Source organism: Acinonyx jubatus, chromosome X (assembly GCF_027475565.1).
Source record: "Acinonyx jubatus isolate Ajub_Pintada_27869175 chromosome X, VMU_Ajub_asm_v1.0, whole genome shotgun sequence".
Taxonomy (NCBI): Eukaryota; Metazoa; Chordata; class Mammalia; order Carnivora; family Felidae; genus Acinonyx; species Acinonyx jubatus.
In genome coordinates this window covers 30,883,136-30,910,517 of record NC_069389.1, presented here as the reverse complement: position 1 = coordinate 30,910,517, position 27,382 = coordinate 30,883,136, and the positions used below count along the sequence as shown (strand labels likewise).

Genomic DNA, 27,382 nt, shown 5'->3' with positions numbered 1-27,382 from the left:
ACAAGTTCAGATGTTTGTTCTCACCACTTCTAAACCACATTATACTGGAGGTTCTAGAAATCAGGGAGGAAAAAAGTAAAAGGAATCCAGAATGGAAAGGAAGAAGTAAAATTTTCTTTATTTACAAAAATCATATTCTGGTGGACACAAAATTCTAAGATTCTAAGGAATCTACTAACAAACCATTTACAAAATACTAGGTCAACATTTAAAATCAATTGTTTATACACTTAACATGAACAATTTGCAAATAAAATTTTTAAAAATCTCATTTACAATAGCATTAAAATATTAAAAATGAAATTAATAAAGAAGTGGGAAATGTGTATATTGAAAACCACAAAACAATGTTGAAAGAAATTAAAGACCTAAATAAATGCAAAGAGAGCCCATGTTCATCGATTAGATGACTTAATATTGTTAACATGGCAAACTCCCCAAAGTGATTTATAGATTTTTCACAATCCTTATCAAAATCCAAGCTGGACTTTTTTGTAGTAATTGGAAAGGTAATTCTAAAATTCGTATGGAACTTCATAGGACACAAATTTGCCAAAAATGTTGAAGGGCTCTCATTTTCCAATTTCAAAAATTACTACAAAATTACTATGCTAATCAAGACATTGTGTTGTTGGAATAAGACATCTAGATCAGTGGAACAGAATTGAAACTCCACAGATAAACACTTATATTTATGTTTAACTGATTTTATTTTTTTGAAATCCGATGTCTCACTTTAAAAAGATTTTTTAATGTTTATTTATTTTTGAGACAGAGAGAGAGAGCATGAGCAGAGGAGGGACAGAGAGAGAGTTAACATAAAATCCAAAGCAGACTCCAGGCTCTGAGCCTTCAGCACAGAACCAGACACAGGGCTCAAACCCACGAACTGTGAGATCATGACCTGACCTGAATTTGGACGCTTACCTGACTCAGCCACCCAGGTGCCCCATTTTTTATTTTAGACAAGGGTTCCAATGCAATTTAATGGGGTAAAATAATATTTTAAATAAATTCTCCTGGAACAAATGGACATTGCATGCAAAAGAATGAAACTAGACTTTTATCTTACATTATACACAAAAATAATTCAAAATGGATCATACAGATGCCTGGGTGACTGAGTCGGTTAATCACCCAATTCCTGATTTCAGATCAGGTAATGATTTCATGGTAAGTTGGGAGATCAAGCCCATGTCAGGCTCTGCACTGGGTGTAGAGTCTGCTTAATATTCCCTCTCTCCCTCTCCTTCTGCCCCTGCCTCCCTCTCACTCTCCCTCAAAAAAAAAAAAAGGGGCGCCTGGGTGGCGCAGTCAGTTAAGCGTCCGACTTCAGCCAGGTCACAATCTCGCGGTTCGTGAGTTCGAGCCCCGCGTCGGGCTCTAGGCTGGTGGCTCAGAGCCTGGAGCCTGTTTCCGATTCTGTGTCTCCCTCTCTCTCTGCCCCTCCTCTGTTCATGCTTTGTCTCTCTCTGTCCCCCAAAAAATAAATAAACGTTGAGAAAAAAAAAATTAAAAAAAAAAAAAAAAAAAAAAAGAATCATAGACCTGAACATAAGAGCTAACATAAAACTCCCAGAAGCAAACATAAAAACTTTTATGACTTAGGTTAGGTAATAGCTTCTTAGATATGACATCAAAAAGCACAAATGACAAAAAAAAAAAAAAATAGATACACTGGATTTCTGTCACATGTGTGTTTTACATTAGCAAATGATAATACCCAGTATAAAGAAGAAGATGTGAAGAAAAGACAGCATGGTGCTACATTAGGATGAAAGTTTTCTACTACAACTCCAAGGTCAAGAATAAGGCCAGGTAGCTAGTAGGTGTGCAATAAATATTTGTTGAATGATGATTATTGATGGAAATATAAATTGATACACATTTACTGTGGCAATGTGGATATATGTGCCAATAATTAAAATGCATATCCCCTTTCCTCATTAATGTCAACTCTAACTATCCAAAAGAAAAAAGAGAAAAAGCTCTCAGAAATGAATGTGCAGGTTTATGCACTGCATTTTAATTTACTTATTGAATAGGTACTTACTGATTGTCTGATGGGTGCAAAAAAATATACTAATGCTACAAATGTAATTGTTGAATTACATATCAAACCATTTTCCTCCTTTGAATAATAATATGGTTGATGGCATAAAGATATTTGACTAGATAAAAAAAATCTACATCTATGTTGGATTAAAATTTATTTTAAATTAGTACTAGAAAGATATTTCCCAACACAGGCTTAAAACATTATGTTGCTTCACAGAAAACTAGGAATAAGATAAGCCAAGAAAATAATGTCACCTTGTTCTGGAAATTCTAAACAATGTAATGGAAGAAAAATAGGTAAAAATTATAATTACTTAATTGGAAAAGACAATAATTTTGCAGTCTATTACAGTATTCCTAAGAAGTGTAAAATAAATTGAAAAAATAATTAAAAATACTTGAAGTTTAAAAATAGACAGTTTTATAACCCACCATTATTTTCAAATTTAAGAACACAAAATACATAAAACCATTTACAGTGCACGAAACAGCATTGAAAAATTACTTCAAAATATTTCAAAATTTTGCCGAGTAGCATAAAACACTTTCATAAAAAGGCTTATCTTATTTCTGAATAGGAAGCTCAATTTTATACAGACATCACTTCCTTGTAATTTTTTTAAGTTTATTTATTTTGAGAGTGCACACGTGCCTGTGTGCACACACAAGCGGGGAAGGGACAGAGAGAGAGGGGGAGAGAGAATCCCCAGCAAACTCCACACTGTCAGCGCAGAGCCCAGTGCAGGGCTCCATCTCAGGAACCATGAGATCATGACCTGAACTGAAATCAAGAGTTGGATGCTGAGCCACCCAGACGTCCCTGTAATTTTTTTATTAATTTAATGCAACACATATCAAAATTCCTATACAACTTGTAGCTATAAACTTGAGAAAATGATTCCAAAGTTTATCAGGAAAAATAAAGTGAAAAATAGCCAATAATATTTTAAAAAGAAAAGAATAGAGGCCACTTATCCCACCAGAGAGCTAAAACAATTTTAACAGTATCAACCAGGCCAAACTGTTAGCAAATAAATCACTACTGTGTTAGGGGGGTTTGTTATATGCGAAGAATCCAAGAAATGCCATTTAAAATGATCTTTCACCTATCAGATTGGTAAAATATTATATGTACATGCATATATAATTGATGCAACCTAGTTGTGCAAATAAAGACAAAGAGCAACATTTACACTGTTACTATGGTTTAATATAACTTGGTATAACCTTTTTTGGAGATCAACTTGGCAATACATATCAACAGCCTAAAATATGTACATAGGGTTTGACCCACCTATTCTCCTTCTGGAAAGATATAATCAAAATCAATAATGTGAAAGCAAACATTTATCTACAAGGATGTTTTCTACAGTATCATTCATAAAGCCAAACAACGGAAAAAATCTTAAGGGTAGAGTAAGAAGGATTAGTTAAGTGACTATAACATGATATAGCCGTTAAATAATAGGATAGATCATCCCTAAAAACCGAAATTGTATTTAGAACACTTAATGACACAAAAAGCTATCCATAACATTTTAATTGATACACTGAGTAAAAAATACAGATTATAAATAGTTCATAAAGAGGGGTGGCTGTGTGGTGAAGTCAGTTAAGCACCCAACTCCTGATCTCAGCTCAGGTCACGATCTCACAGTTGGTGAGTTCAAGTCCACATCAGCCTCTGCACTGATGGCACAGAGCCTGCTTGGTATTCTCTCTCCTTCTCTCTGCCCCTCCCCTACTTGTACATGCTCGCCCTCTCTCTCTCTTAAAAAATAAACTTTAAAAATATAACAAACAGCTCAAAAAGAATTGAGCTGTATTATTTCATTCTAATTACAGATGTAGAAATACAAAAATATAGATAGAGGAAAAGGAAGAAAAACAGAGCTCTAAATATAATCAGAGGTCATTGTTAAGTAATAGGATTTATTTATTGTTTATTTTTTTCTCTCCACTCTTCTAAACTTCCCATTTAACTTTGACAGTAAACTTTAATAAGCAGGAAGAGAATATCATTGACACACCAGATTAAAATATAAGTTGATGCTGGCAAAACTTGCAAATGGTTAGTGTATATGAGAGTTGAGTAGATATTAGAATACTCTAAAAATGAGAAAGATAAACATCTTCTGAATCTCTTCAAATCACTTGTTAATTATGCTTTTTGTCTGAATTAGAAAGACAAATTAGAAATACCTTGACAATATTTCATGAACTTCAAAGTCCTCCGCTGAAAAGATAAAAATCTAAATAATATTTATACTTTATTTTCTAATAGCCTAAAGTAGGCCAAAGAAAAGTATTTGCAAGATAATTTTCAAATAAAGAAAAGATGGTCTCTCTCCTCTTGATAACCTTGCTAAAAAGTACCTATCTAGAGAGGCACCTCTTTGGCTCAGGTCATGATCTCATGGTTCATGGGTTCAAGCCCTGTGTCAAGCTCTGTGCTGACAGCTCAGAAGCTACAGCCTGCTTTGGATTCTGTGTCTCCATCTCTCTCTGCCCCTCCGCTGCTTGCACTCTATCTCTCTCAAAAATAAACAACAACAAAAACCTTTTTTTAAAGTAGCTATCTAGAGAACAAACTGGCAGTTGCCAGAGTGTAGGTGGGTGGGGGATAGGTGATGGGGATTAAGAGTACACTTATCGTGATGAGCACTGAGTAATGTATAAAATTATCAAATCATTATTCCGCACACCTGAAATTAATATAAAACTGTATGTTAATTATACTTCAATTTTAAAAAATAAAAAAATTTTCTTCCAAAAAAGTAAAACTATCTAAATATCACTGTTCATTAACGTAGATGAATAATTACTTTACCAAACCTATGGAAATCAAATATAGTATAGTATGCATCTGAGTATACTTAATGTTGTGTTTAAGATGAAAAATTTCATTTTCTCTAATGTCAGAAAAGTAGCTTTTGCTACCTCATTCACTACGCTTGCCTAAAACTAGAAAAGACACAGGAGTGAACTCTGTAGACAATATCATTCCATCTGAATCACATGTGCACAAAACCTACAAAAAATATCCCAACTAATGTACTTTACTTAAAAAAGCAAAATTAGGGGCTCCTGGGTGGCTCAGTCAGTTAAGGGTCCGACTTCGGCTCAGATCATGAACTCAGGATTCATGAGTTCCAGCCCCGCTTCAGGTTCTGTGCTGACAACTGGGAGGCTGGAGCCTGCTTCAGATTCTCTGTCTCCCTCTCTCTCTGCCCCTCCCCCACTTGTGCTGTTTTCCTCTCAAAAATAAATAAACATTAAAAAAAAAAAAAAGCAAAATTAATCTCTAGCATTTTCTTAAATCTAACCATGTCTTCACATTTTCTTTTCTTTTTCCTCCTGAAAGCTACATGACAGCCATCATTGTTCTTAAGATATGACTTCAATCTCAGGAAACCGTACTTCAGTGACATTACTAAGAATGGATCATTAGGTGCACCTAACCTGGGTGGCTCAGTCAACTGAGCGTCTGACTTAGGCTCAGGTCATGACCTCACAGTCTGTGAGTTCGAGCCCTGCATACGGCTCTCTGCTGTCAGCACAGAGCCTGCTTCAGATCCTCATCCCCCCTCTCTGCACCTCCCCCACTTGCTCTCTTTCTCTCAGAAATAAACATTTTTTAAAAAATGGATCATTAAAGATAGTACTTTGCATTCAACACACTTTCTAACTGTGTTATTATTTTTGCTTAGTTCTTTCTATTTTATTCCTGTTGGGTACAAGGCATCATGCTAGTCATGCTGGAATAAAAAGTGTTTTGACATAAGAGTCTTATACTCTAACTGCCATAGAGAAGTCTGATTCTTGTTTAGGAGGATACAGCAACGTTGGTGAAGGAAACAAAGGCAAGAGAAACTTAGCTTAAATTAAATCTCCTTATAGCATGCAGCTCACTGACAGACACCTGAAACATGTAGAGCATGACATTCCTCAAGCAACTCATGGCTGCCTGACTTCCTTAATGTTTTTGTTTTATTAAAGACTAAAAGTAACCTTATTGTAACAGTAGCTAGCCCCTCAAGGTCCTGAAAGCCTTGCTTTCAAATTCCCTAGAAACTTATACTATCCCTAACCCATACTAACTTAGAAGTCTATCATCGGTCACTCCTCACAACCCCAGTGCAGCTCTTTCTGCCCACGGTTCCTGTCCCCGTGCTTTAATAAAATCACCTTTTTGTACCAAAGATGTCTTAACAATTCTCAGCCATGTGCTCAAGAACCCCATCAACATGACTTCTCACATTGAGAGTAGCAAGAAGCTCTCTCCTGGCACTTTTGTTGCAAAACTTCTGAAGTAAAAATATATGAGAAATGGCTCCTGAAATTTTGCCAGTGGTACCCCTTGTTCCTGGGCATATTCCAGGAAAGGTGTTTTCTTTGATTTTGTTTGTTGTTTTGAAATTACTAAACATCAAGGGATACTATAAAAAGAACCAGGATCATAGGAACCCCTCTTAAATCCTCACAGCACATCTTTGGTAATTTCAAGTAGTGATTCTAAAAGCATTAAACATTTAAATGTAAGTACATTTAAATGTAAGTACAAAGCACATGCTAGCTCAAATATAAGTGATTTGGGGGTTAGCCTCAACTTTCCTTCATAACATGCCATATACTGAACTTTGTAAAGAACGTAACTGAGACCCTAGGTTCCTTGTATGTGTTTTCTGTACCTCATGAGACTCTGGAAGCATGAGCCAGACAGCTCTAGTAATCATTTTACCGAATTAAAAGGTATACCAAGGCATGTTTACAAGTAAGAAAAAGACCTACCACAAAAAGAGCTTAGATGACCTTTGAGAGCTTCTGAGTTAGGATTATCTAATTCCACTACTCCCCAGTAAAATGAGTAATAGAAAGCTGAACATACTTCTTTGGGAGAAAATGCTAAGCCACATTCCAGAGATGTCCCTTCCTCCACCTCCAGAGAATATATGTCAGGAAATGCAGGGTCTGTGAAATGCCCTAAAAGACATAAAAAAGAACATTTTTTTTAAGTCAGATACATATCTATAATACCACTGTTAAATGTGGTATGGAACCTACAAGGGGAAAGATAACTGGAAAGACAAGGTGCAGTCCTACCTAAATGGCTCTCAACACTTCCTCTCCCTTAAGTCCTCTATCCATTAATTGTGAAATGACCATGAGAAAAACCAAGTCTAATTTGTTGCAGAAGGGTAGTTATGTGGTCAAATACTTAATAATAACAGCATACATTTTAAGTATAAACTTTATTGTAAATTGTTAATAATTATTAAGATCAAGGGAAGTACTCCTAGACTGTGTCAGCAGCCTGCTGCTAAGAATCACTGCTATTGGTAACAGGAAGCCAGCAAAACTTTTTTTTTTTTTTAATATTCATTTACTTATTTTCAGAGAGAAAACATGCACGCCAGCAGAGGAGGGGCAGAGAGAGAGAGAGAGAGAGAGAGAATGAATCTCAAGAAGTTTCCGTGCTGTGATACCCTGACGCAGGGCTCAATCTCACAAACTGTGAGACTATGACCTGAGCAGAAATCAAGAGTCAGATGCTTAGCCGACTGAGCCACCCAGGTGCCCCCCAGCAAAACTCTGTGAGCAGAGGACAGATGTGATAAGATCCTTGCTTTAAGGAGACCACTCTCTGAAAAAGGTATGAGGAGAAAAGCTTGGAGGCAAGGGAAAATTGGAAAAGATAAAGCAGTGGCCTAGAAGGGAGGCTTGACCCAGGGCTAAGGCCAAAGTGTAGAAACAAATGCCCTCTGCGGGCTAGCTTTACAGAAGAGCGAAGGGTCTGTGATCCATTGAACAAGGTGCATGAGAGTATATGAGGCAGAGGGCAAGAGTAAAGTGTTAAGCAACTGAAGTCACAATATTGAGACTGAAAAAAAAATATAGACTTCATATGTATTTCCAACTGCCTACTGTAATCATTCCTGAGCTAGGGCACAGTGTCCTCACACAGCATGCTCACCTAAATCTGATCTTCCTTCTATATTACATCAGATATGAAGTGTACTTCCAGTCACCTACCTCTTACAACCAAAAGCCGGGAAACACTGGAGCCTTGCTCCTCTTCCCTAATACCTGTGTCCACACGGTAACCAAGTCAGAGTATTTGTAATATCTCGGGACCGTGGCACTCCCTTCCTTCCCATCTCCAGCACCACTGCCTGTGTTCAGGCTTTCATCAGTTCTCACATGTAGGGCCACAATCCCTCGCTAATCTCCCTCTGGTCTTGCCCTTCTCATCCCCACATGTTCCCCCAGCCCATTCTCAACTTGGCTTCAAAAGAAAAATTAGCAAAATGTGAGCCTAAATCACACCACTGCCTGGATAATATATCCTTTAATGGTGCTGCCTAATCTCGAGAATAAAAGTCCAGATAAGACCCTTAGTAACCTGGGTCTCACTTGCCTGTGCAGTCTAGTTCCTCCATGCTGTACACATCCTGAACTACTTGCCATATTAACTCATTTCTAGGCCTTTGCTTACACTCGTTCACATATCTCCTTTTCTTGTGTATCTCCTCCTCATTCTTCAGGACTCAGATTAGGCATCAGCTTCTCCAAGAAATCTTTCCTTACTACTGATTCTCAACGAGTTTTCCTGACATACGCTCCCTTAGCATCATGTACTGCCTTGTCTTATAGCATCTGCCATGCTATATGGTAATAACCTGATTTTCTGTCCAGCTGCCCTGTTATAGGTGGTCTTCATTTATCACTTAGATTCAATAGCCATCTTGCTCTGTACTGCTCTGTCCTGAGTTCTACAGGTCGATTCAGCTAGACCCCGTTGTTCTTCTGCCTCTGATTCGGTTCAACCACAGGGAGACATAGCAGTGGGATGTCAGAAGGTAGGGGGTATTTATGCTCTCATGTCTTTACTGCGTTGGCCACCGTTCTGGCAATCACTGCACTCCATTACAGCTAAAGCTCTTATCAGTTGGTCCCTCTTTCATAGTTTCACTGATCATGAGGCTCCAGTAATATCTTGCCTCCTCTTACTCCTTCAGGTATGGAGGTAGTAGTAGCTTCCATCCCTTGTTGATTTTTTAAGTTTATTTATTTTGGGGAGAGTGAGAGATTGCACAAGTGGGGGAGGAGCAGAGAGAGAGAGGGAAAGAACCCAAAGCAGGGTGCAGAATCCGAGATGTCAGCAAAGAGCCTGACGCGGGCTCAAACCCATGTACCGTGAGATCATGACCTGAGCCACACGGGTGTCCCCCCTTATTGATTTCTTTTAACCCAACTCCCACCTCCATAGATAAATTCCTTCCTTAAATTCTCTTCAGTTAAACCCTTTGAATGAGTGATCTGTTGACTACTGAGACCCTGACTGATAAACTTACTGTTCACTTAAGAACACAGAAAATTTCTTTTCTTTAAAGACTCAAAGTCTAGTATCTAGCCTATAATTGGTATTCAACAAATATTTATGGAAGAAGAAATGACCAAACCAATGGTTGGCAAGATTTTTCTGTAAGGGTCCAGATACTAAATACTGTAGGCTTTTCAAGCCATATGGTTTCTATCACAACTGTTCAACTCTGCCATTATAATATGCAAGGAGCCATAAATAATATGCAAGCAAATGAGCGGGTCTGTACTCCAATAAAACTTTATGTATAAAAACACATTTCAGGCCAGATTTAGCCACAGGCCTTACTGTGCCAACCGCTGGAGTAAACAAATGAAATGTCTTTATAGAAGCACCTATCTTTTGGAGCACATGGGTGGCTCAGTCAGTTAGTGTCCAACTCTTGACTGCAGTTCAGGTCATGATCTCACAGTTTGTGAGATCAAGCCCCGCATTGGGCTCTGCGCTGACAGCTTGGAGCCTGCTTAGGATTTTCTCTCTCCCTCTCTCTCTCTGCCCCTCCCCTGCTTGTGCTCTCTCTTCCCAATACATTAAAAACTTAAAAAAAAAATAAAAAAAAGAAGTGCCTATCTTTTAAACTTAATGTGACATAAAGATACTTAATACATGAGTAAACAGATAACTCTCCACAGACATTTACCTGAAATTCTTGGGCAATTAAAATTAGCAATTAATAATTTCATTTTCATTTATAACATATACTTAGACATAACAGTCTTAACTAACTATATTAAATCAACTCATAAGCATAGTTATATGTTATGCATTAGCAAAATATTCTTATATTAATATTGGTATGTTTCCAGAAATAAAACCATGATGAGTTATAGAGTATAACCCATAAGAAAAGCATGCACTGAGTAATTAAAAACAGTTAAGAACAATTGCCCTTGACTTACAGTATTTTTCAAAATCGTACCTTAAAGCAACTTAAAACTGTTTAAAAGAGTATTAATATAGTATAAAAAATATACCTAATTTACGTTGGAAGTCCAGAGAAAAACATTCAAAGTCTTGTAGATTAAATTCCACTCTGGCACGTGTTATACCTTTGTTTTTTATTATAAATGGAATAATCTGAGTAGCGCCAACATAGGTACCACTGAAGTTAAATACGCCCTAAAATTTAAAAAAGAGAAAGAATTAGAAAGCAGAGTAATATTCTATGAAAATAATGTAAACCAAAAATTATACTTTAAGAATCTTAAAGTTCTCATCACAAGAAAAAGAATTTAACTATGCTTGGTGAAATACATTAACTGGATTTATTATGGTGATCATTTTGCAACACATACAAATATCAGATCATTATGTGGTACTCCTAAAACTAAGATAATGTTATATGTTAGTTACACCTTGATAAAAACTTTACACTGTTATTTCTTATCAAGGACATTAACTACAGTATGCTATAAAAATTGGTCACATTTTCCTTCCTTCCTCCTACCTCCTATATGTAATCAGTTACCAAATCCTGTTCATTCTGCCTCCTTCACCTCTTACCCCTAACATAATTGTATGAAGTTAGTAACTCATCACTTTTCATTTCATTTCTGACCTGAACTTTCTCCAATTCTCCCCTCCACAACTAAGTCACAAATTAAACTAACCGTAAATCTGATCATATCACTTCCTATCTTAAAATGTGATGATTCTCCTTCAATTTCCACACAAAGTCCAAATTTGTTAGCAGGGCTCATAAAGCTCATCTTGACCTTCCCCTGCCTCACCTAGCTCCACTCTTACCCCATGACTTCATACTTCAGCAAGCTATATGACCTGTCATTTCCAACCAATACCTGATGCTTCACCCTCTGTGTCTTTATCAATGTGTCCCTTCTGTTAGGAAGGCTTTTCTCTAACTTGAAATTGCCTGATAAAATATTATGTATCCTTCAAATCCCAGTTAGATAAACCAAAATTTATTATGCTGTGCTCAGAACTACTTCTCTTCCTTATATTTACTTACCATTACATCATAAAGACTGGTTATTTGTTTACAGATCTGTCTCTCCTAGTGGACCTTAGGCCTGATTGATTTTTATATCTCTAGTACCTGAAACCTAGCTTAAATATATGTAAGTCATGTTTATTGAATGTATTGTTTTTTTAATGTGCACAACTTGGTGAGTTTAAGATGCAGCTATTTTTTGTTTTTCGTTTTTTAATTTTTTTAATGTTTTTATTTATTTTAGAGAGAGAGAGACAGAATGCGAGCAGGGGAAGGGCAGAGAGAGAGAGACAGAATCCGAAACAGGCTCCAGGCTCCAAGCTGTCAGCACAGAGCCCGATGCAGGGCTCGAACTCACGAACTGTGAATCATGACCTGAGCCGAAGTTGATGCCCAACCGACTGAGCCATCCAGGCGCCCCTGCTTCCCTTATGTTAATCTGTTTTGTATCTTAAAGTCTTCATATGAGTGAAGTCATATAATATTTGTCTTTCTCTAATTTCGCTTAGCATAATACCCTCTAGCTCCATCCACATAGTTGTAAATGGCAAGATTTCATTCTTTTTGATTGCTGAGTAATACTCCATTGTATATATATACCACTTCTTCTTTATCCATTCATCCATCGATGGACATTTGGGCTCTTTCCATACTTTGCCTAGTGTTGATAGTGCTGCTATAAACATGGGGATGCATGTGTCCCTTCGAAACAGCATACCTGTATCCCTTGGATAAATACCTAGTAGTGCAATTGCTGGGTCGTAGGGTAGTTCTACTTTTAATTTTTGGAGGAACCTCCATACTGTTTTCCAGAGTGGCTGCACGAGTTTGCATTCCCACCAGCAGTGCAAAAGAGATCCTCTTTCTCTGCATCCTCAACCACATCTACTGTTGCCTGAGTTGTTCATGTTAGCCATTCTCACAGGTGGGAGGTGGTATCTCATTGTGGTTTTGATTTGTATTTCCCTGATGATGAGTGATGTTGAGCATTTTTTCATGTGTCGGTTGGCCATCTGGATGTCTTTTGTGGAGAAGTGTCTACTCATGTCTTTTGCCCATTTCTTCACTGGTTTATTTGTTTTTTAGGTGTTGAGTTTGATAAGTTCTTTATAGATTTTAGATACTAACCCTTTATCTGTTATGTCATTTGCAAATATCTTCTCCCATTCCGTTGGTTGCCTTTTAGTTTTGCTGATTGTTTCCATCGCTGTGCAGAAGATTTTCATTTTGATGAGGTACCAATAGTTCATTTTTGCTTTTGTTTCCCTTGCCTCCAGAGACGTGTTGAGTAAGAAGTTGCTGAAACCAAGGTCAAAGAGGTTTTTGCCTGCTTCCTCCTCGAAGATTTTGATGGCTTCCTGTCTTATGTTTAGGTCTTTCATCCATTTTGAGTTTATTGTTGTGTATGGTGTAAGAAAGTGGTCCAGCTTCATTCTTCTGCATGTCGCTGTCCAGTTTTCCCAGCACCACCTGCTGAAGAGACTGTCTTTATTCCATTGTATATTCTTTCCTGTTTTGTCAAAGATTAGTTGGCCATACGTTTGTGGGTCCATTTCTGGGTTCTCTATTCTGTTCCATTGATCTGAGTGTCTGTTTTTGTGCCATTGAATGTATCTTAACTTCAGCAGACGTGCCAAGCATGTGCTGACATCACAAAATTCTGTAGGATTCCTCTTTTGGCAGAATTACTACATTTTAGCCTTACAGTTTCTAAGTAAAAGAATTATACATAACATTAAAGAAAAATGTTGAGGAAAATATTGCATTATGGTCAAATGGCCACTATCTATCTCACTTATAATGTCAACCTAGTTCTACAGGTGAAATCTGTAAAATCCAATATGGGTCATAAAAGTCTGATGCTTTGTATATGCACAAAAATCACTCCTCTTTTGCCATGCTGGTCTTGTCCATATGTTCATTTGGATAAAATTTCATAATTGTTTTTAAGATACATATTCCATGCCATGCAGTTATTAAATGTATTACTGACAAAGGTGCCTGTATGGCTTAGTCAGTTAAACGTCCATCTCTGGATTTCAGCTCAGGACATGATCTCATGGTTTGTGAGTCTGAGCCCCACGTTGGGCTTTGTGCTGAGAGCGTGTACCCTGCTTGGGACTCTCTCTTTCCCTCTCTCTCTGCCCCTCCCCTGCTCACTCACTCTCAAAAATAAATAAACTTTAAAAATCTTTTAAAAAATAAAAATAAATACATGTATTACTGATAATAACTGGTGATGCCAGAATATTATTTTTAAAAGGCAGTTAGGCAGCTATGCTTAAAATTCAACATATTAAAGAATATTGATATATATTAATATCAAGTCTTAAAAAATTACTCGATTGTACCATAACATGCAAAGCATGCCACAAATTCCTTTAGGGTGTGGAAATTAAATAGTAAAAGTCTCCATACACTTCTAATATTGTTCAAGGAGAAACACTATAGCAATGTAAAAAAGCACTCTAGATACTAAGGGTTTAGTCTCGAAGAATCACCACAGTCTTGGACAAGCCAGCCTAGTATTTGCCAATTGATGTGGACTTATCATGTCTTCAACACCAAATAAAATAAAGGTTAGAAAATTATAACTCAACGGGGCACCTGGGTGGCTCAGTCAGTTAAGTGTCTGACTTCGGCTCAGGTCATCATCTCACGGTCCTTGAGTTCAAGCCCCCACCTAAGGCTCTGCACTAACAGCTCAGAGCGTGGAGCCTGCTTCAGATTCTGTGTGTCCCTCTCTCCCTCCCTCCCTCCCTCCCTCTCTCTCTCTCTCTCTCTCTCTCTCTCTCTCAAAAATACACAAACATTAAAAAAAATTAGTTAAATAAAAGAAAATTATAACTTAAAGCAAGACACTAGAATTGTGGTGATGCCATTGAAGTACAGAATAGAAATGAGGCCCTACTGGAGGCACTGGCAGCCTCATCAAGATCTGCTCAATTTAATTCAGCACCAGAATGGTGTCAGGTACTGCAGTACTAGTGGGAGACAAAAACAGATGTGCAGATGACCTCAAAATAATACGACAAATGCTATGATGAAGATGTTCCCAGAGTTTAAGATGTTTGTAACATGTTATAAATTCCACAATGGAGGGGCATATGAGCCTGCTTTGAAGGATCAGAGTTAAATTTTTTGGGTAGATGAGACCAGACTTAATTCCTGAGAGACTTGCCAGGAAAAAAGAAAAAAAGTATGTGTGTGTATGTACTCTGTCAATTGTAGGACAAAGTTTTAGCAGGGTACAGAGCAATGATTTAAAAAATAAATACAACTAGGGGTGCCTGGATGGCTCAGTCAGTTAAGCATCCGACTTCAGCTCAGGTCATGATCTCACAGTTCGTGAGTTCGAGCCCCACACGAGGCTCTGTACTGACGGTGTGGAGCCTGTCGCTCGCATAGAGTTCTGTGTCTCCCTCTTTCTGCCCTTCCTCCATCCCTGCACACTCTCTCTCTCAAAAATAAATAAACATTAAAAATACATACATACATATATACAACTATAGTTCAGAAAATGCAAATCAAGACCACAGTGAGATATCATTTTATACTTAATAGATAGATAAACATGAAGTCTTACAATACAACTTATGGAAAAAAAGGAGGTGGGGTATTGGAAACTTGAGAAGAAAATATGGAAACTATCTTGTGAAGCCAAAAATGCACATATTCTGCGATTCAGCAACTCCACTCCTAGAGAAACACTGGCATTTGTACCTTGTAAGATATGTACACAAATGTTCCCAGCTGTCATGTTTGTAGTAACCAGAAAACAGAAACACTTCATTGAATGGACAGCAGAATGGATCTACAAATTACAACAGGTCTACTACAACATAACGGACTACTAAGCAGAAGTGAGAAGGAAAAAAATACAGCTACACACAATTTAGATAAACTTTGCAAATATAATAGTCAGTTAAAAGTAACTCACCAAAGACTACACACAGCACATGTTTGTTACAAAGCTCAAAAATGAATGAGCCAGGGGCGCCTGGGTGGCTCAGCTGGTTGAGCATCCAACTTTAGCTCAGGTCATGATCTCGCGGTCTGAGAGTTCAAGCCCCGTGTCGGGCTCTGTGCTGGCAGCTCAGAGCCTGGAGTCTGCTTCAGATTCTGTGTCTAGCCACCCAGCCACCTCGTTCAGTGGTAAATAATTAAACCTTCATTTCATATTCTGCTTCATCACTTATATTACATATATAAATTTCGATGTGCCAAAGTATTATATAATAAAATATTTTCAAACATAAATGGGTTGACTAGGGACACAAAACACAAGTCACCACACTTATAAACCAGTTCCACAAATAGGTAACGTACTCACCGGGTTAATTTCCACATCAGCAATCTCAACAGATCCACCAATCCTAAGGTCTATGACATTTGCATGGCGAATAGCAACCTTATTTAAGAGAAATATAAAACTTTGTAGAAACCGCATTAAAATCTCCTCGCATCTTGCTAAAGTGTTACCTGGCATTTCGTAATATTTTAAAATTCAAGTACTCATACCATATTATAAATGTCACAAGATTTATTCTGACAGTTGTCATCGCATTTCTTGTTATGCAGAATTTATTCCTAAGAGGAATGAATGTTCAACTCTCAAAAACCTACACCACAAGCAGGACCAGTTCACAGCTTATGAATTTGATGACAGAGTTCTACCCATGTGACTAGATGTTATTGCCACTCCCTGTATCCCTTTTGTATTTACCTAATTTCAAGAGATTATTCAAAATTAAAACAGACAGGGCACTGAGTACAAACACTTCTTCCCATGGCGAGACACTAACATCCACAATGACCATAATAATGAAAGTAGCTAAAAAACATTGCTGAGTAAATGAGCCAGGAATCGTGCTAAATACATTGTCTCCTTTTTATTCCTCAGTATCCTGTGAGGTCGTTAATATGAATATCCTCATTTCCAACTCAGGAAAATTGAGGCTCAGAGAGGCAGAGGATTTTGCTTTTTTCTTGATGTCTCAGAACAGCAGTGGCTAAATTTGAACAAAGGACTACCTGAACACTGAACTGCCTCCGGGAAAATTAAGATAGTGAAATAAGAATTTCGTTTCATGAATTCCTACAAAATTAGAAATGTAGATTAACTGAATATTAAAGTGTCTAAGCAAAATCTCAGAAGCACAATAACAGCATTCGCTGAAAGCCTTACCTGTATAAGAATAGAGTATAACAAGTCTGGATTTAAATCTAAATATATATCTAAGAAAGAGATATGAATGTATTTTACCCTTTCCACAGAAACTCAGTGACACTATGCTTTCTGTATATTGTATGATATGAATATATTGTACCCTTTCCACAGAAAGTCAGTGACTGTACATAGGCAAATAAACTCCAAATTATCATTTGTTCAAAATTATTGGGGAAAGCTATGTGCCATTTAATCTTATTAACTAAATCAGTATATTCATAATATTATACAACTGCCAAATTTTATTTAAAGAATATATAATATAAAAACAAAATACTTGACTAAAATCATAAAAAGCATCATTTAATGATTCAGAGGAAATTATAAATCAACATGTTCTTCATTGATGAACCCCATACATAATCTCAACTTTTCAGGGCTGTTTTTTACCCACCTCCGCATCATTTGTCATCCACTGAATCTACAACAGAAACTAACATAAAATTTGTGCCCAGGAAATATGTGTTGAACGGATGAATAAATGAATCTTATTATATTTTGTTAAAAAGGTAAGCATTGTAAAAACAGCATAACCTTCTAAAATATAGTGGAAATTAATCTTTTAGTAAAATCTGTATTTTAGTGGCATTATTTTTTGTTTTCCAGAATATTATATAAACAAATTCTGCTCAAATCTCAGACCATATACCACAATATATAATTTATAAACACCCTTCAATACATATTTCTTTTTCAAAGTAAGATACAATCATTTGATGGTTTATTTGGAACAATTTTTGGTGTTTATCACATTAATAATATTGTCAAATTATTTAAAAATTAACTGTTAGGGGAAATTAAGGATAAAATAGAGGATATATCCAAAACTATTCATTTTGATTTGATAAGTGTACCTATCATTTCTAATGTAAGTAAATATACACAGTTGATCATTAGACTGAATATCAAGAGTATTCCATTCCTTGGGGCACCTGGGTGGCTCAGTCAGTTAAGCGTATGACTTCAGCTTAGGTCATGACCTCACGGTTTGTGAGTTTGAGCCCCGCATCTGGCTCTGTGCTGACAGCTCAGAGCCTGGAGCCTGCTTTGGATTCTGTGTCTCCCTCTCTCTCTGCCCCTCCCCCACTCGTGTTCTCCCTCTCTCTCTCTCTCTCTCTCTCTCAAAAATAAATAAACATTAAAAAAATTTTTTAAAAAAGAGTATTCCACTCCTTGAGTTTATAATAACATTTATCAGAGACTGGTCTTATGTTTTATTTGTTCTGTTTAGTGATCACTTAGAGAAGCCTCTAAAATCAAGGTAATATCTTTTCCTATTTAAATAGCTCTAAGAATATAAACTAGTACACATTTTATGCATGCTACAAAATATAGATGTTAACACCATATAGAATTTGCCTACAATTCATAAAGTCATTGAAGCTACTTAGAATTAACATTCCAAAAATGATTAATTTTTCTTAAGGTATCTAGTTAAATCAAATATCTAATTAATGTCATGTACAAAAGTCATCCTTTCCTCTATGACTAATATAGACTTAGCACAACTTAGAGACACCAAACATCATTCTAATTTCATGTGAAAAATGCCTCATACTGATGAAAGGTATCCATTTCAACTTAGTAGAAATTTCCATTACTAACTTTCACCAAAATATTTTCTACAAATCCTCTTGCCAGGTTCTGCTAACCATTTCTATAAGATTATACAGGTAAAGTTGCTTATTTCACAGACCTCTAAAAACTGCATTTTTTAGAGGTAACTCAGCTGCTAAAAAAAATAACACAAATTTTAAAACCAATTGATTACTATCATAAACCATTAAACCATTAAAACCCATTCCCATTAGAAGAAATCATTAAAACAGGTTTTCTAAGAATAAAACACACATAACATTTTACAGTATTATACCTACTATTATAAATATCTAAAAACAACCAAACAAATCCACATAGACATACATAAGGTATGAATACATATATGCATAAACATACCTTTGCTCTTGTATCAAATTTTTCTGCTACAGTTGGTGTACAGGAGATATTGAGAACAGTTAGTCCCCCAAATGGAATTATTCCTTGTGATGGAACAATATTAATGGTAGACAAAAGACTCTGGTCACAAACCTGTAAGTGAAAATTTGCAGAAATGCTACATTATCCCTTTAAAGTTACTGTTCTGAAGCTTTCATAAGAAAGCTTCCAAACTACTACCTAGAGAGAGGACCCTGGGCACAGAGCATGAGATGATTTTGTAATAAGTTTTCAAACACTAGACACACAAATAAACTTCAAGAAGGGTTTGTAGCCCTAACCCAGGAAACAGAAATTTCGGTAGTGGTGGCATCCAATTGAAAAAAAGATGATGAAGTTTATTGTCTGGAACGTTTTCAAGACACTGCAAAACTTACAAGGATGAGACATATCTGTTAGAGAAGATGACAAAATTCTAGATACTACTTTGATAGTTTGTCTTTTTCCTGACAGTAAATACTGAAAGCAACATTACAGGGCGGGGGGGGGGGGGGGGGGGGGAGAGCAAGATGATAACCCTCCTTTTCTCTGTTATCTCCTTGATAACATAATGCCTAAGATATCATTTTGATCTTCGAAAAAGTTCTAAGCACCTTACCAAAGGATTTATGGTGTGGTTTCTCAGAGGCTAATTTACGAGTATCTACCATGCTTGAAGCCAGAATAATTTAAAGGAAAATTGGTTAAGGTATTTTTGGAATGAAGGAGCAAATAGACCTCAGAAGTAGTTTTCAAGCAACAGAATAGATAAAGGTATCTGGGTCTTTCTGTTTTTTTTTTTTTTTTTTTTTCTTTTCGTTTGGGCAGAAGAAGACATGCAGATACAAAGCCTGAATGAAAAGTTTCAAACACTAACCTCTACTGGGAGATCTTAATATATTTTTAAGCAAAAAAAATTCTATCACCACTTTAAACACCCCTCACCCTGTAATTCAAATCAGGAACAACAAGTATAAAAAGAGTATCTTTAGAAGGATCTTGCTCTAGGTCCCAGTTTCTACCATAATAGTCCTGATGATAGGGTGAAAATGAAGAAAGAAGGAAAAACATGTAATTAAATATAGAGTTGTAATAGCAACAATGGATACTTTCTGAAGTGTTATTTTTTCAAATTATCTTTTCAATAAGACAAAATGACAGGAAGAAAAAGAAGGGTAAGAAGAAAAAGAAAGACTAAGGGAGGGAAAAAAAGGAGAAAAAACTTCGTGTGGGAAATTACAAGGACAAAGTAGATGAAATGTACTCAGATAAGTCTCATACGAAATATTATGAGACTAATATTAGCATCAGCCAATTTATAAAGCAACACTAGTGTTCATGGCAAAAGATTAATTCAAATTATAATGTGATCTGCTCCAAACAAGATTCCAAGATTCTACATTACCTTGAAATAAGCATGGTTTTGTCCTACATTGTGTAGAATCGCTTTCCTCCAAGTTGTTAAACCTTGAGGGCTATTACCGAAGAGGATCCTTGGCTCCAAAAATACGACCTTGGTGTGGCCAACCTAATAATAAAAGAGAAGTTATGATAGAAATAATAAATATTTTTATCCCCTACCAAATGACTCAAATTTTTTCAGCTTCATGGAAATTTCTAGAATATGAAGTGTTATCGGATGTTAATATGTACTTAAGAGAAACGAAAAATAGAATGGAAGATCTAAAACGTAATGCTAAACGGAGGAAGGCAGGGGGATTAAGACAACTCAATGGAGGAAGTAAATATGAGACTTAGAATCATGTAGATTAATCACTGAAGGAGATCTTAGAAATCATCTATCCAACCATGTACAGGGTGTTACCATGTGCTCTGCAAAAGTAAAGAGTTCAAGAGTCCCCTAGTATAGGAAATAATGTGCCAAATGAAATTATATTGTCACGTTTTTACTAGAAGTCTTCTCTTAGCACTTATTATGTTGATAATGCACACTTTGCTTATCTGAGAATGAGGAGGTAGTTCACTGTGATTCAGAGTTACTTAGGCACAGAACTCCTCCTTAACCCTGCACAAATAACTTCCCCAACTACAGTATCATAGGACACTCTGTGAAAATGCTGATATTATCTATCTCTCCTATTTCACAGGAAAGGAAACAATAACAAAGGGGAACTGGAACTCAAGTAGTCCAATTCCTTATTCAGTGCTCTTTATACCACATCCTATTATCTGTATCTATGATGAATTATTTATTGTCTTAGTAGGTTTTAATACTTTCTTATAATTATTTGAAGAATATGACTTGGGAAATTGGAATAATAGATTTGTAAACAAAGCTAATAGGGGCGCCTGGGTAGCTCAGTCAGTTAAGCGTCTGACTTCGGGTTAGGGATGTGATCTCACGGTTCGTGGGTTCTAGCCCGATGTCAGGCTCTGTGCTGATAGCTCAGAACCTGGAACCTGCTCCATATTTTGTGTCTCCCTCTCCGCCTCTCTCCTGCTCACTTCTCTTTCTCTCTTTCTCTTTCTCTCTCTCCCTCTCTCTCTCTCTCTCAAAAACAAATAAAATGTTAAAAAAACATTTTAAAAATTAAAAATATAGGGGCGCCTGGGTGGCTCAGTCGGTTAAGCGTCCGACTTCAGCTCAGGTCATGATCTCACAGTCTGTGGGTTTGAGCCCCGCATCGGGCTCTTGCCTGACAGCTCAGAGCCTGGAGCCTGCTTCCGATTCTGTGTCTCCCTCTCTCTCTGCCCCTCCCCTGCTCATGCTCTGTCTCTCTCTGTACAAAAATAAATAAAAACATTCAAAAAATTAAAAAAAAAATTTAAAAACATAAACAAAGCTAACATAACAAAGTGGTCAACTAAATACTTCATAAATTAATGACAATGAACATTTTATTTAATCACTTCATGTTCCTCCATCTTTAGTTTCTTAAGAGAAACACTTCACAATTCATTTAACTTTAAGGATGTCAAGAATTTATCATAAAATAACCTAACCCATTATTCTGAGATCTCAGACTTTATTTTTAAGCAATCCTAGGGTAGGAAAGTGGACACATTTTAACAAAGGGTAACAGCAAAGACTGTGGAGGCAAAGAGATCTGGATAGAAATTCCATCTAGAGCATTTACTACATGTGTGAACTCACCGTCGTTAATTACCCACCCTAATCCCACATTTCCTCATCCATCAACTGAGTCATAAATACAGCCTTACAGAGTTGTTGTAAAGATTAAATTAGAAAATACATGAATAGCATTTAGCATCCTGCCTGACACAAAGTAACTAATAAATGACATTACTAATGCAAAGCCTGAACTACTAAATTGTTCATCTTTTATCTGTTAGAAAAAATACACATGGGGTATGTGAGCAAATTTATATTAGTAACTTTGTCATACACAGTTATGAAAGCAACAGTTAAAGAACTATGTGCATATATTCACCAAAACACATCTATAAAAATGTCAACAGAAGCACTATTATAGTAGTGATAAATCTGAAACAATCCAAATCCCCATCAGCTGTGTGATAGAAAAATGATGGTATAGTCACACAATGGAATACTATTCAGGAATGAGAATGAATACACTGTCACCACACGTTTCAGAATAGACAAAGCCCACAAACCTAATGATGAACAAAAGAAGCCAGACATAAAAGAGAACACATGTTTTGATTACATTTAAATAAAGCTCACAACAAAGATTAATGTATGTCCTTAGAAGTAAGGATAGTGATGACTCTGGGAGGGATGGAGTGACTGGAACTGTAAATTGGGGAGGGAAGGATGGTTCTTGTGGAATATTAGTCATATGCTATTTCTTGATCCGGTTGATCTGGGTGTGAGTTACAAAGGTGCCATCAGTCTGTAAAGACTGAACAATACGGAAATCATAATATACTTTTCTGTATGTATAATATATACTGTATGTATACTATATACTTCAATAGAAAGTTTTTTAAAGAACAGTAAGTAATTTAAACATAGGGAAAAAAGTAAGGTCCTGCTGATTTCAAGCCTAGAGCAGAGGAAAGACCGTACTGATTGATGCCATCATTAAAGTGGATGAATCTCTTATCTCTTAAGGCTATGAGCTCCTTCATAGCTGAAATATTTAAGAGCATGATCATGGCCTGGAGACAGAGACGAGATGTAATAAAACAGCATTGGCTTGTTAAATTACTACCAATATTGGAAAGAAAATTTAGTACACAAGTAAAGTGGATTCTTGGTGATGACAAGGCATGAACTTAAGGCCTTCTGGGCTCTACCACAGAATGTTAAAATCAACATACTGCAGTTTTAACTTTACTAATTTTTATTATAAGCAGTATGTTCTATAAAAATAAGAATTTCCATATCTCCTTACTATGTAAATTACATGATCCATTTCACACTGAGTTATTAATTACTACTAGAATTCTAACAAGGCATTATAGTAGGACAAAAACACAATTTTTTCTATTTTTCTTTTAATGAAGTAATTGTTAAGTGGCTTTCATGCTATTTTATGTTTATAAAGGCTCTAATAACAATCTAGTACCATTGGCATCAAAGTCTTGGATTTCTGAGTTAATTCTAGGTAACACAATACCATTTTTTAGCAAAGTCTTCATTTATGGTAGAGAAGTGGTACCAAGAGGATGGGTAATTCAGTTAAAAAAAATACTGCAAGGAAAATCACTTTTACTAATATATATATACGTAACTATACACACATATATATGCCCAACCAATTTAGAGTCTTCAAAATAAAAATCATATCCAATGGAAATCATTACTTGTGCAACACATTTTAGGGTCATCGTGTTTCCTTCATTGACGTGAAGAACAAATTCTCCCCTTTCCGGAGAACTGAAACCTGGCTGCCATGTTACTTCACATTGCAAGGAGGAATATGGTTCAACAGTGCCTACAGAGGATTTAGAAAGAACAGACATGGACCATATTTTAATTGTATTTATTTTAATATCCAAAATAAGAGCTGGCATAAAAATGTAATGACATTATATAACAAATTATTTAAATTAAATTCAAAATATAGGGAAATACTATATGAGAGATTATCAAATGAGTACAGACCTAGAGAGTTTGATTAAAAGCTAACATGCATACCTTATTTTCCAATTTTATTAAGCAGATCAAAATATTTGACAAAAAGTATGCCAATATTTAGCAAACTTTCTCCTTCACGTTTCCCAACACTCTGAAATACTTATTAACATCACTCAGTTTTCAGAGTAAAAAATTACAATTACCAGAGGCTTTTTTGTTTTTATGTGTTCACAGTCCTAGAGATAGAACTTCTGATATTGCTACCAGTAATTAGCACATTTCTATAATTCAAATGTATTGAGAACCCAGGAGATATTAGGCACATTTGGTGTGGGCTGCTTTATCTGTTTAAATTCATCATTTCCTTTGGAGTAAGAAAATAATATTTGATGGAAAGAATGACTTACAAGTTCTTCCTCCAAAGGAAAATTCAAATGCATGGAACATTAAACAGAATGATGAGTGAGTGTCACAAATATACTTTGCCTTAGGGTTAGGTACATTTTCATGCGATGGCAGTTTCCATAAATTTAAAAACATAGTGCGTACCTCTTAGTTTTGCAGTGGTCAAGTAGAGAGATAATAAGACATGTAAAGCAATTACCATAGTGTGTGATGCCACGAAAACACCCAGTGCCAGATGTTATTGTTAATACTTCTGAGTGCCAATACTATGGTAGGCACCATAATTTATAAAGAGAAAAGAAACTGCTCAGGGAAAAACTAACAGTCTAGCGGCGTCCATCAGGATTATATTTGTCTGGGAGGAATCAAGCTGGTGGAAAAGTAGGGGGATCATTATTTCCCCCTCATCCCTCCAACACAGTTGAATTGAAGTCAGATCATCTGGAACACCCAGGAAATCAATCTGCTGAGGGGCAGAAGGATCCCCACAGGTGGAAAGAGACAGCTTAGTGGGACAGAAGCGCGTGTTTGCAAAGTGGAAGAGACAAAACGGAGAACGGATGGCATAGGTATGGAGGGGAGGGGACCCCTTCTGTGGAGAGACAAAAGGAAGTGAGGAGAGGCTGTAGACATGTGGGATTGTATTTGGACAAGAGAAAAACATCTCCAGACCATAGTCTGGGGAACCAAAAATATAGAGAGCGACAGTTTCTACTTTGCAAACAACCTTACAAGTGAAGATAGGGGTTTTCAGGGGTACGCAACTTTCTCTGGACCAGAGCCAGCTGTTTGCATGTGCCTGGGAGGGGAGGGGAGCCAGCCCCTGGGAGCTGTAGTGATCTCAGGGACACACTGGGCAAGAGCAGTCCCCTCCCTTGAGTACTGTAGGAAGAGGGTTTATTGCCCCTCCAAGGACAAAACACCCTGCAGGCGCCAACCAGAGGCTCTTTGTCGACTGGACAGACTGGCGCTATTCCAGAATTGGGTTTTGTGGTGCAGGATCCTTTAAGACATCAGGTTTGAATCCGAGCAGAGCACCTAGGAGGCACAGGAGACTGTGGAGCAGGACAAGCTGCCCGCCAGCACTATTATGTGAGGGCTGCCTGAACAGCATGGTTTGAGACACCCTATGTGGGGAAGAGAGTTGGGGTGTTACCATTTTCCACCCCATCACCAACATGGCTGGGATTCAGAGAACATCACAGTGGCCCCCAGTGGGGACAGAGCCCACTTATACCAAACCCTGCCACTCTGTGCTGGGTAACTACTTATCTACCAGAGCAGGACTGACCCCAACCAAACCAGATGGCCTCTGCTCCAGACCAGAACAGCCCCCAGGCACCAAGAGACAACTATCCTGATGTTTTGTATATTAGTCTGTTTCTTTTTTTTTTTTTCCAACTTTTTTTTTTTTTTATTTTTTTTATTTTTGGGACAGAGAGAGACAGAGCATGAACGGGGGAGGGGCAGAGAGAGAGGGAGACACAGAATCGGAAACAGGCTCCAGGCTCCAAGCCATCAGCCCAGAGCCCGACGCGGGGCTCGAACTCACGGACCGCGAGATCATGACCTGGCTGAAGTCGGACGCTTAACCGACTGTGCCACCCAGGCGCCCCAGTCTGTTTCTTTTTTTAATTCTTTTATTATTTTTTTTCTCTTCTTTTACTTCTCTTTTTTCTTCTTTTTCCCTCTACCACCCCCCATTTCTTAAACCTCTTTCCATTGGAATCAGGCCCAGAGATCCTGATTTGATTTTTGATCAATTCTTATTTTGTGTCTGTGTGTGTGTGTGTGTGTGTGTGTGTATATATACATATATATATTTTTTTCATTCTCTTTTCTGGTTGTTTGTTTGCTTCATCAGGCATTTTTACTCAATTTTTTTTATACCTTTTCTGTATCTTTTTCTTCTTTATTTTCCTCTCTCTCTGGATTAAGGCTTATACTTTCTTTGATTCTCTGCCTGGTATTTTTTTTGACCCCTGTCATTTCTCTCTTTGTATGGGGTAAGACTTCTTCCCCTGCCCACTTATTCCTTTTTTCCAGGGTTACTTCAATGAAAAAATCAAAGAACACCTGGTGGAAAGTCAAATCCACCACAACAAGCAGTGAGAAAAAGCAACCAAAGATGCAACAATGGATAGCATGCAACACACATCAAAAACACTTTTGGACATGACAGGCTCTAGAAAGTATGACTGCATTTTAATATAGTAGTATTCACAGGTACAGGAGTCAGAACAAGCTACTAAAACACATAAAACTAGCCAAAATGATGAAATGGAGTAATTCTCCTCAAAAGAAATTCAAGGAAGAAATGACAGCTGGAGAATGGCTCAAAAGAGATATAAACAATATATGTGAACATTAAAATAGAATAACAGTCCTAAGACTAATAGCTGGGCTTGAAAAAAGCATAGAAGATAGCAGAGAATCTATTGCTGCAGAGATCAAGGACCTAAGAAATAGTCATGATGAATTTAAAAATGCTGTAAATGAGATGCAAAATAAACTAGATGCAGTGACAGCAAGGATGAGAGAAGCAGAACATAGAATAGGTGAAATAGACAATAAAATAATGGAAAATGATGAAGCCGAGAAAAGGAGAGAAAGGAAATTACTAGACTATGAGGGAAGAATTAGAGACCTAAGTGGTTCAATGAAATGAAATGAAATAATATCCTTATCATAGGCGTTCCAAAAGAAGAAAGGGGAAGGAGGTTTATTTGAACAAATTATAGCAGAGAACTTCCTTAATATAAGGAAGGACACAGACATCCAAGTCCAGGAAGCACTGAGGACTCCTTTCAAAATCAACAAAAACACGCCAACACCATGACATAGCTGAGTGAAACTTACAAAATACAAAGATAAAGAGAATTCTGAAAGCAGCTATGGAAAAACAGGCCTTAATCTATAAGGGTAGACACATAAGGGTCATAAGATACCTGTCCACTGAAACTTAGGAAGTCAGAAGCGAGTGGCAGGAGATACTCAATGTGCTGAATAGAAATATATGCAGCCAAGAATCGTGTATCCAGCAAAGCTGTCATTTGGAATAGAAGGAGAGATAAAGACTTTCCTAGACAAAAACTAAAGGAGTTCATGACCACTAAGCCAGCCCTGCAGGAGGTCCTAAGGGGGACTCTGTGAGTGGAAAGCAGCAAAGACTACAAAAGACCAAAGACATGACCACAAACATGAAACCTACAGATAACACCAGGACACCAAATCCATAACTTACAATAATCACTCTGAAGGTAAATGGACTACTAAATCCCCCAATCAAAAGACATAAGGTATCAGAACGGATTTAAAAAAAAAAAAAAAAAAAAAAGATCCACCTGTATGCTG

The 27,382-nt window shown here is 37.0% G+C and overlaps 1 protein-coding gene across 2 annotated transcripts in view; it reads right to left on the bottom strand.

The window, feature by feature from the left end:
- CFAP47 (cilia and flagella associated protein 47) overlaps positions 1 to 27,382 on the bottom strand; it is a 545,688-nt gene that overhangs the window by 449,229 nt on the left and 69,077 nt on the right. For both annotated transcript variants that reach the window (XM_053202225.1, XM_053202224.1), the window contains exons 16-21: positions 23,350 to 23,480; positions 20,003 to 20,125; positions 18,580 to 18,711; positions 15,727 to 15,804; positions 10,417 to 10,561; positions 6,947 to 7,041 (exon numbers count right to left, since the gene is read on the bottom strand). In XM_053202225.1, coding sequence (XP_053058200.1) covers positions 6,947 to 7,041; positions 10,417 to 10,561; positions 15,727 to 15,804; positions 18,580 to 18,711; positions 20,003 to 20,125; positions 23,350 to 23,480 — 704 coding nt within the window. The remainder of the gene's footprint in view (positions 1 to 6,946; positions 7,042 to 10,416; positions 10,562 to 15,726; positions 15,805 to 18,579; positions 18,712 to 20,002; positions 20,126 to 23,349; positions 23,481 to 27,382) is intronic.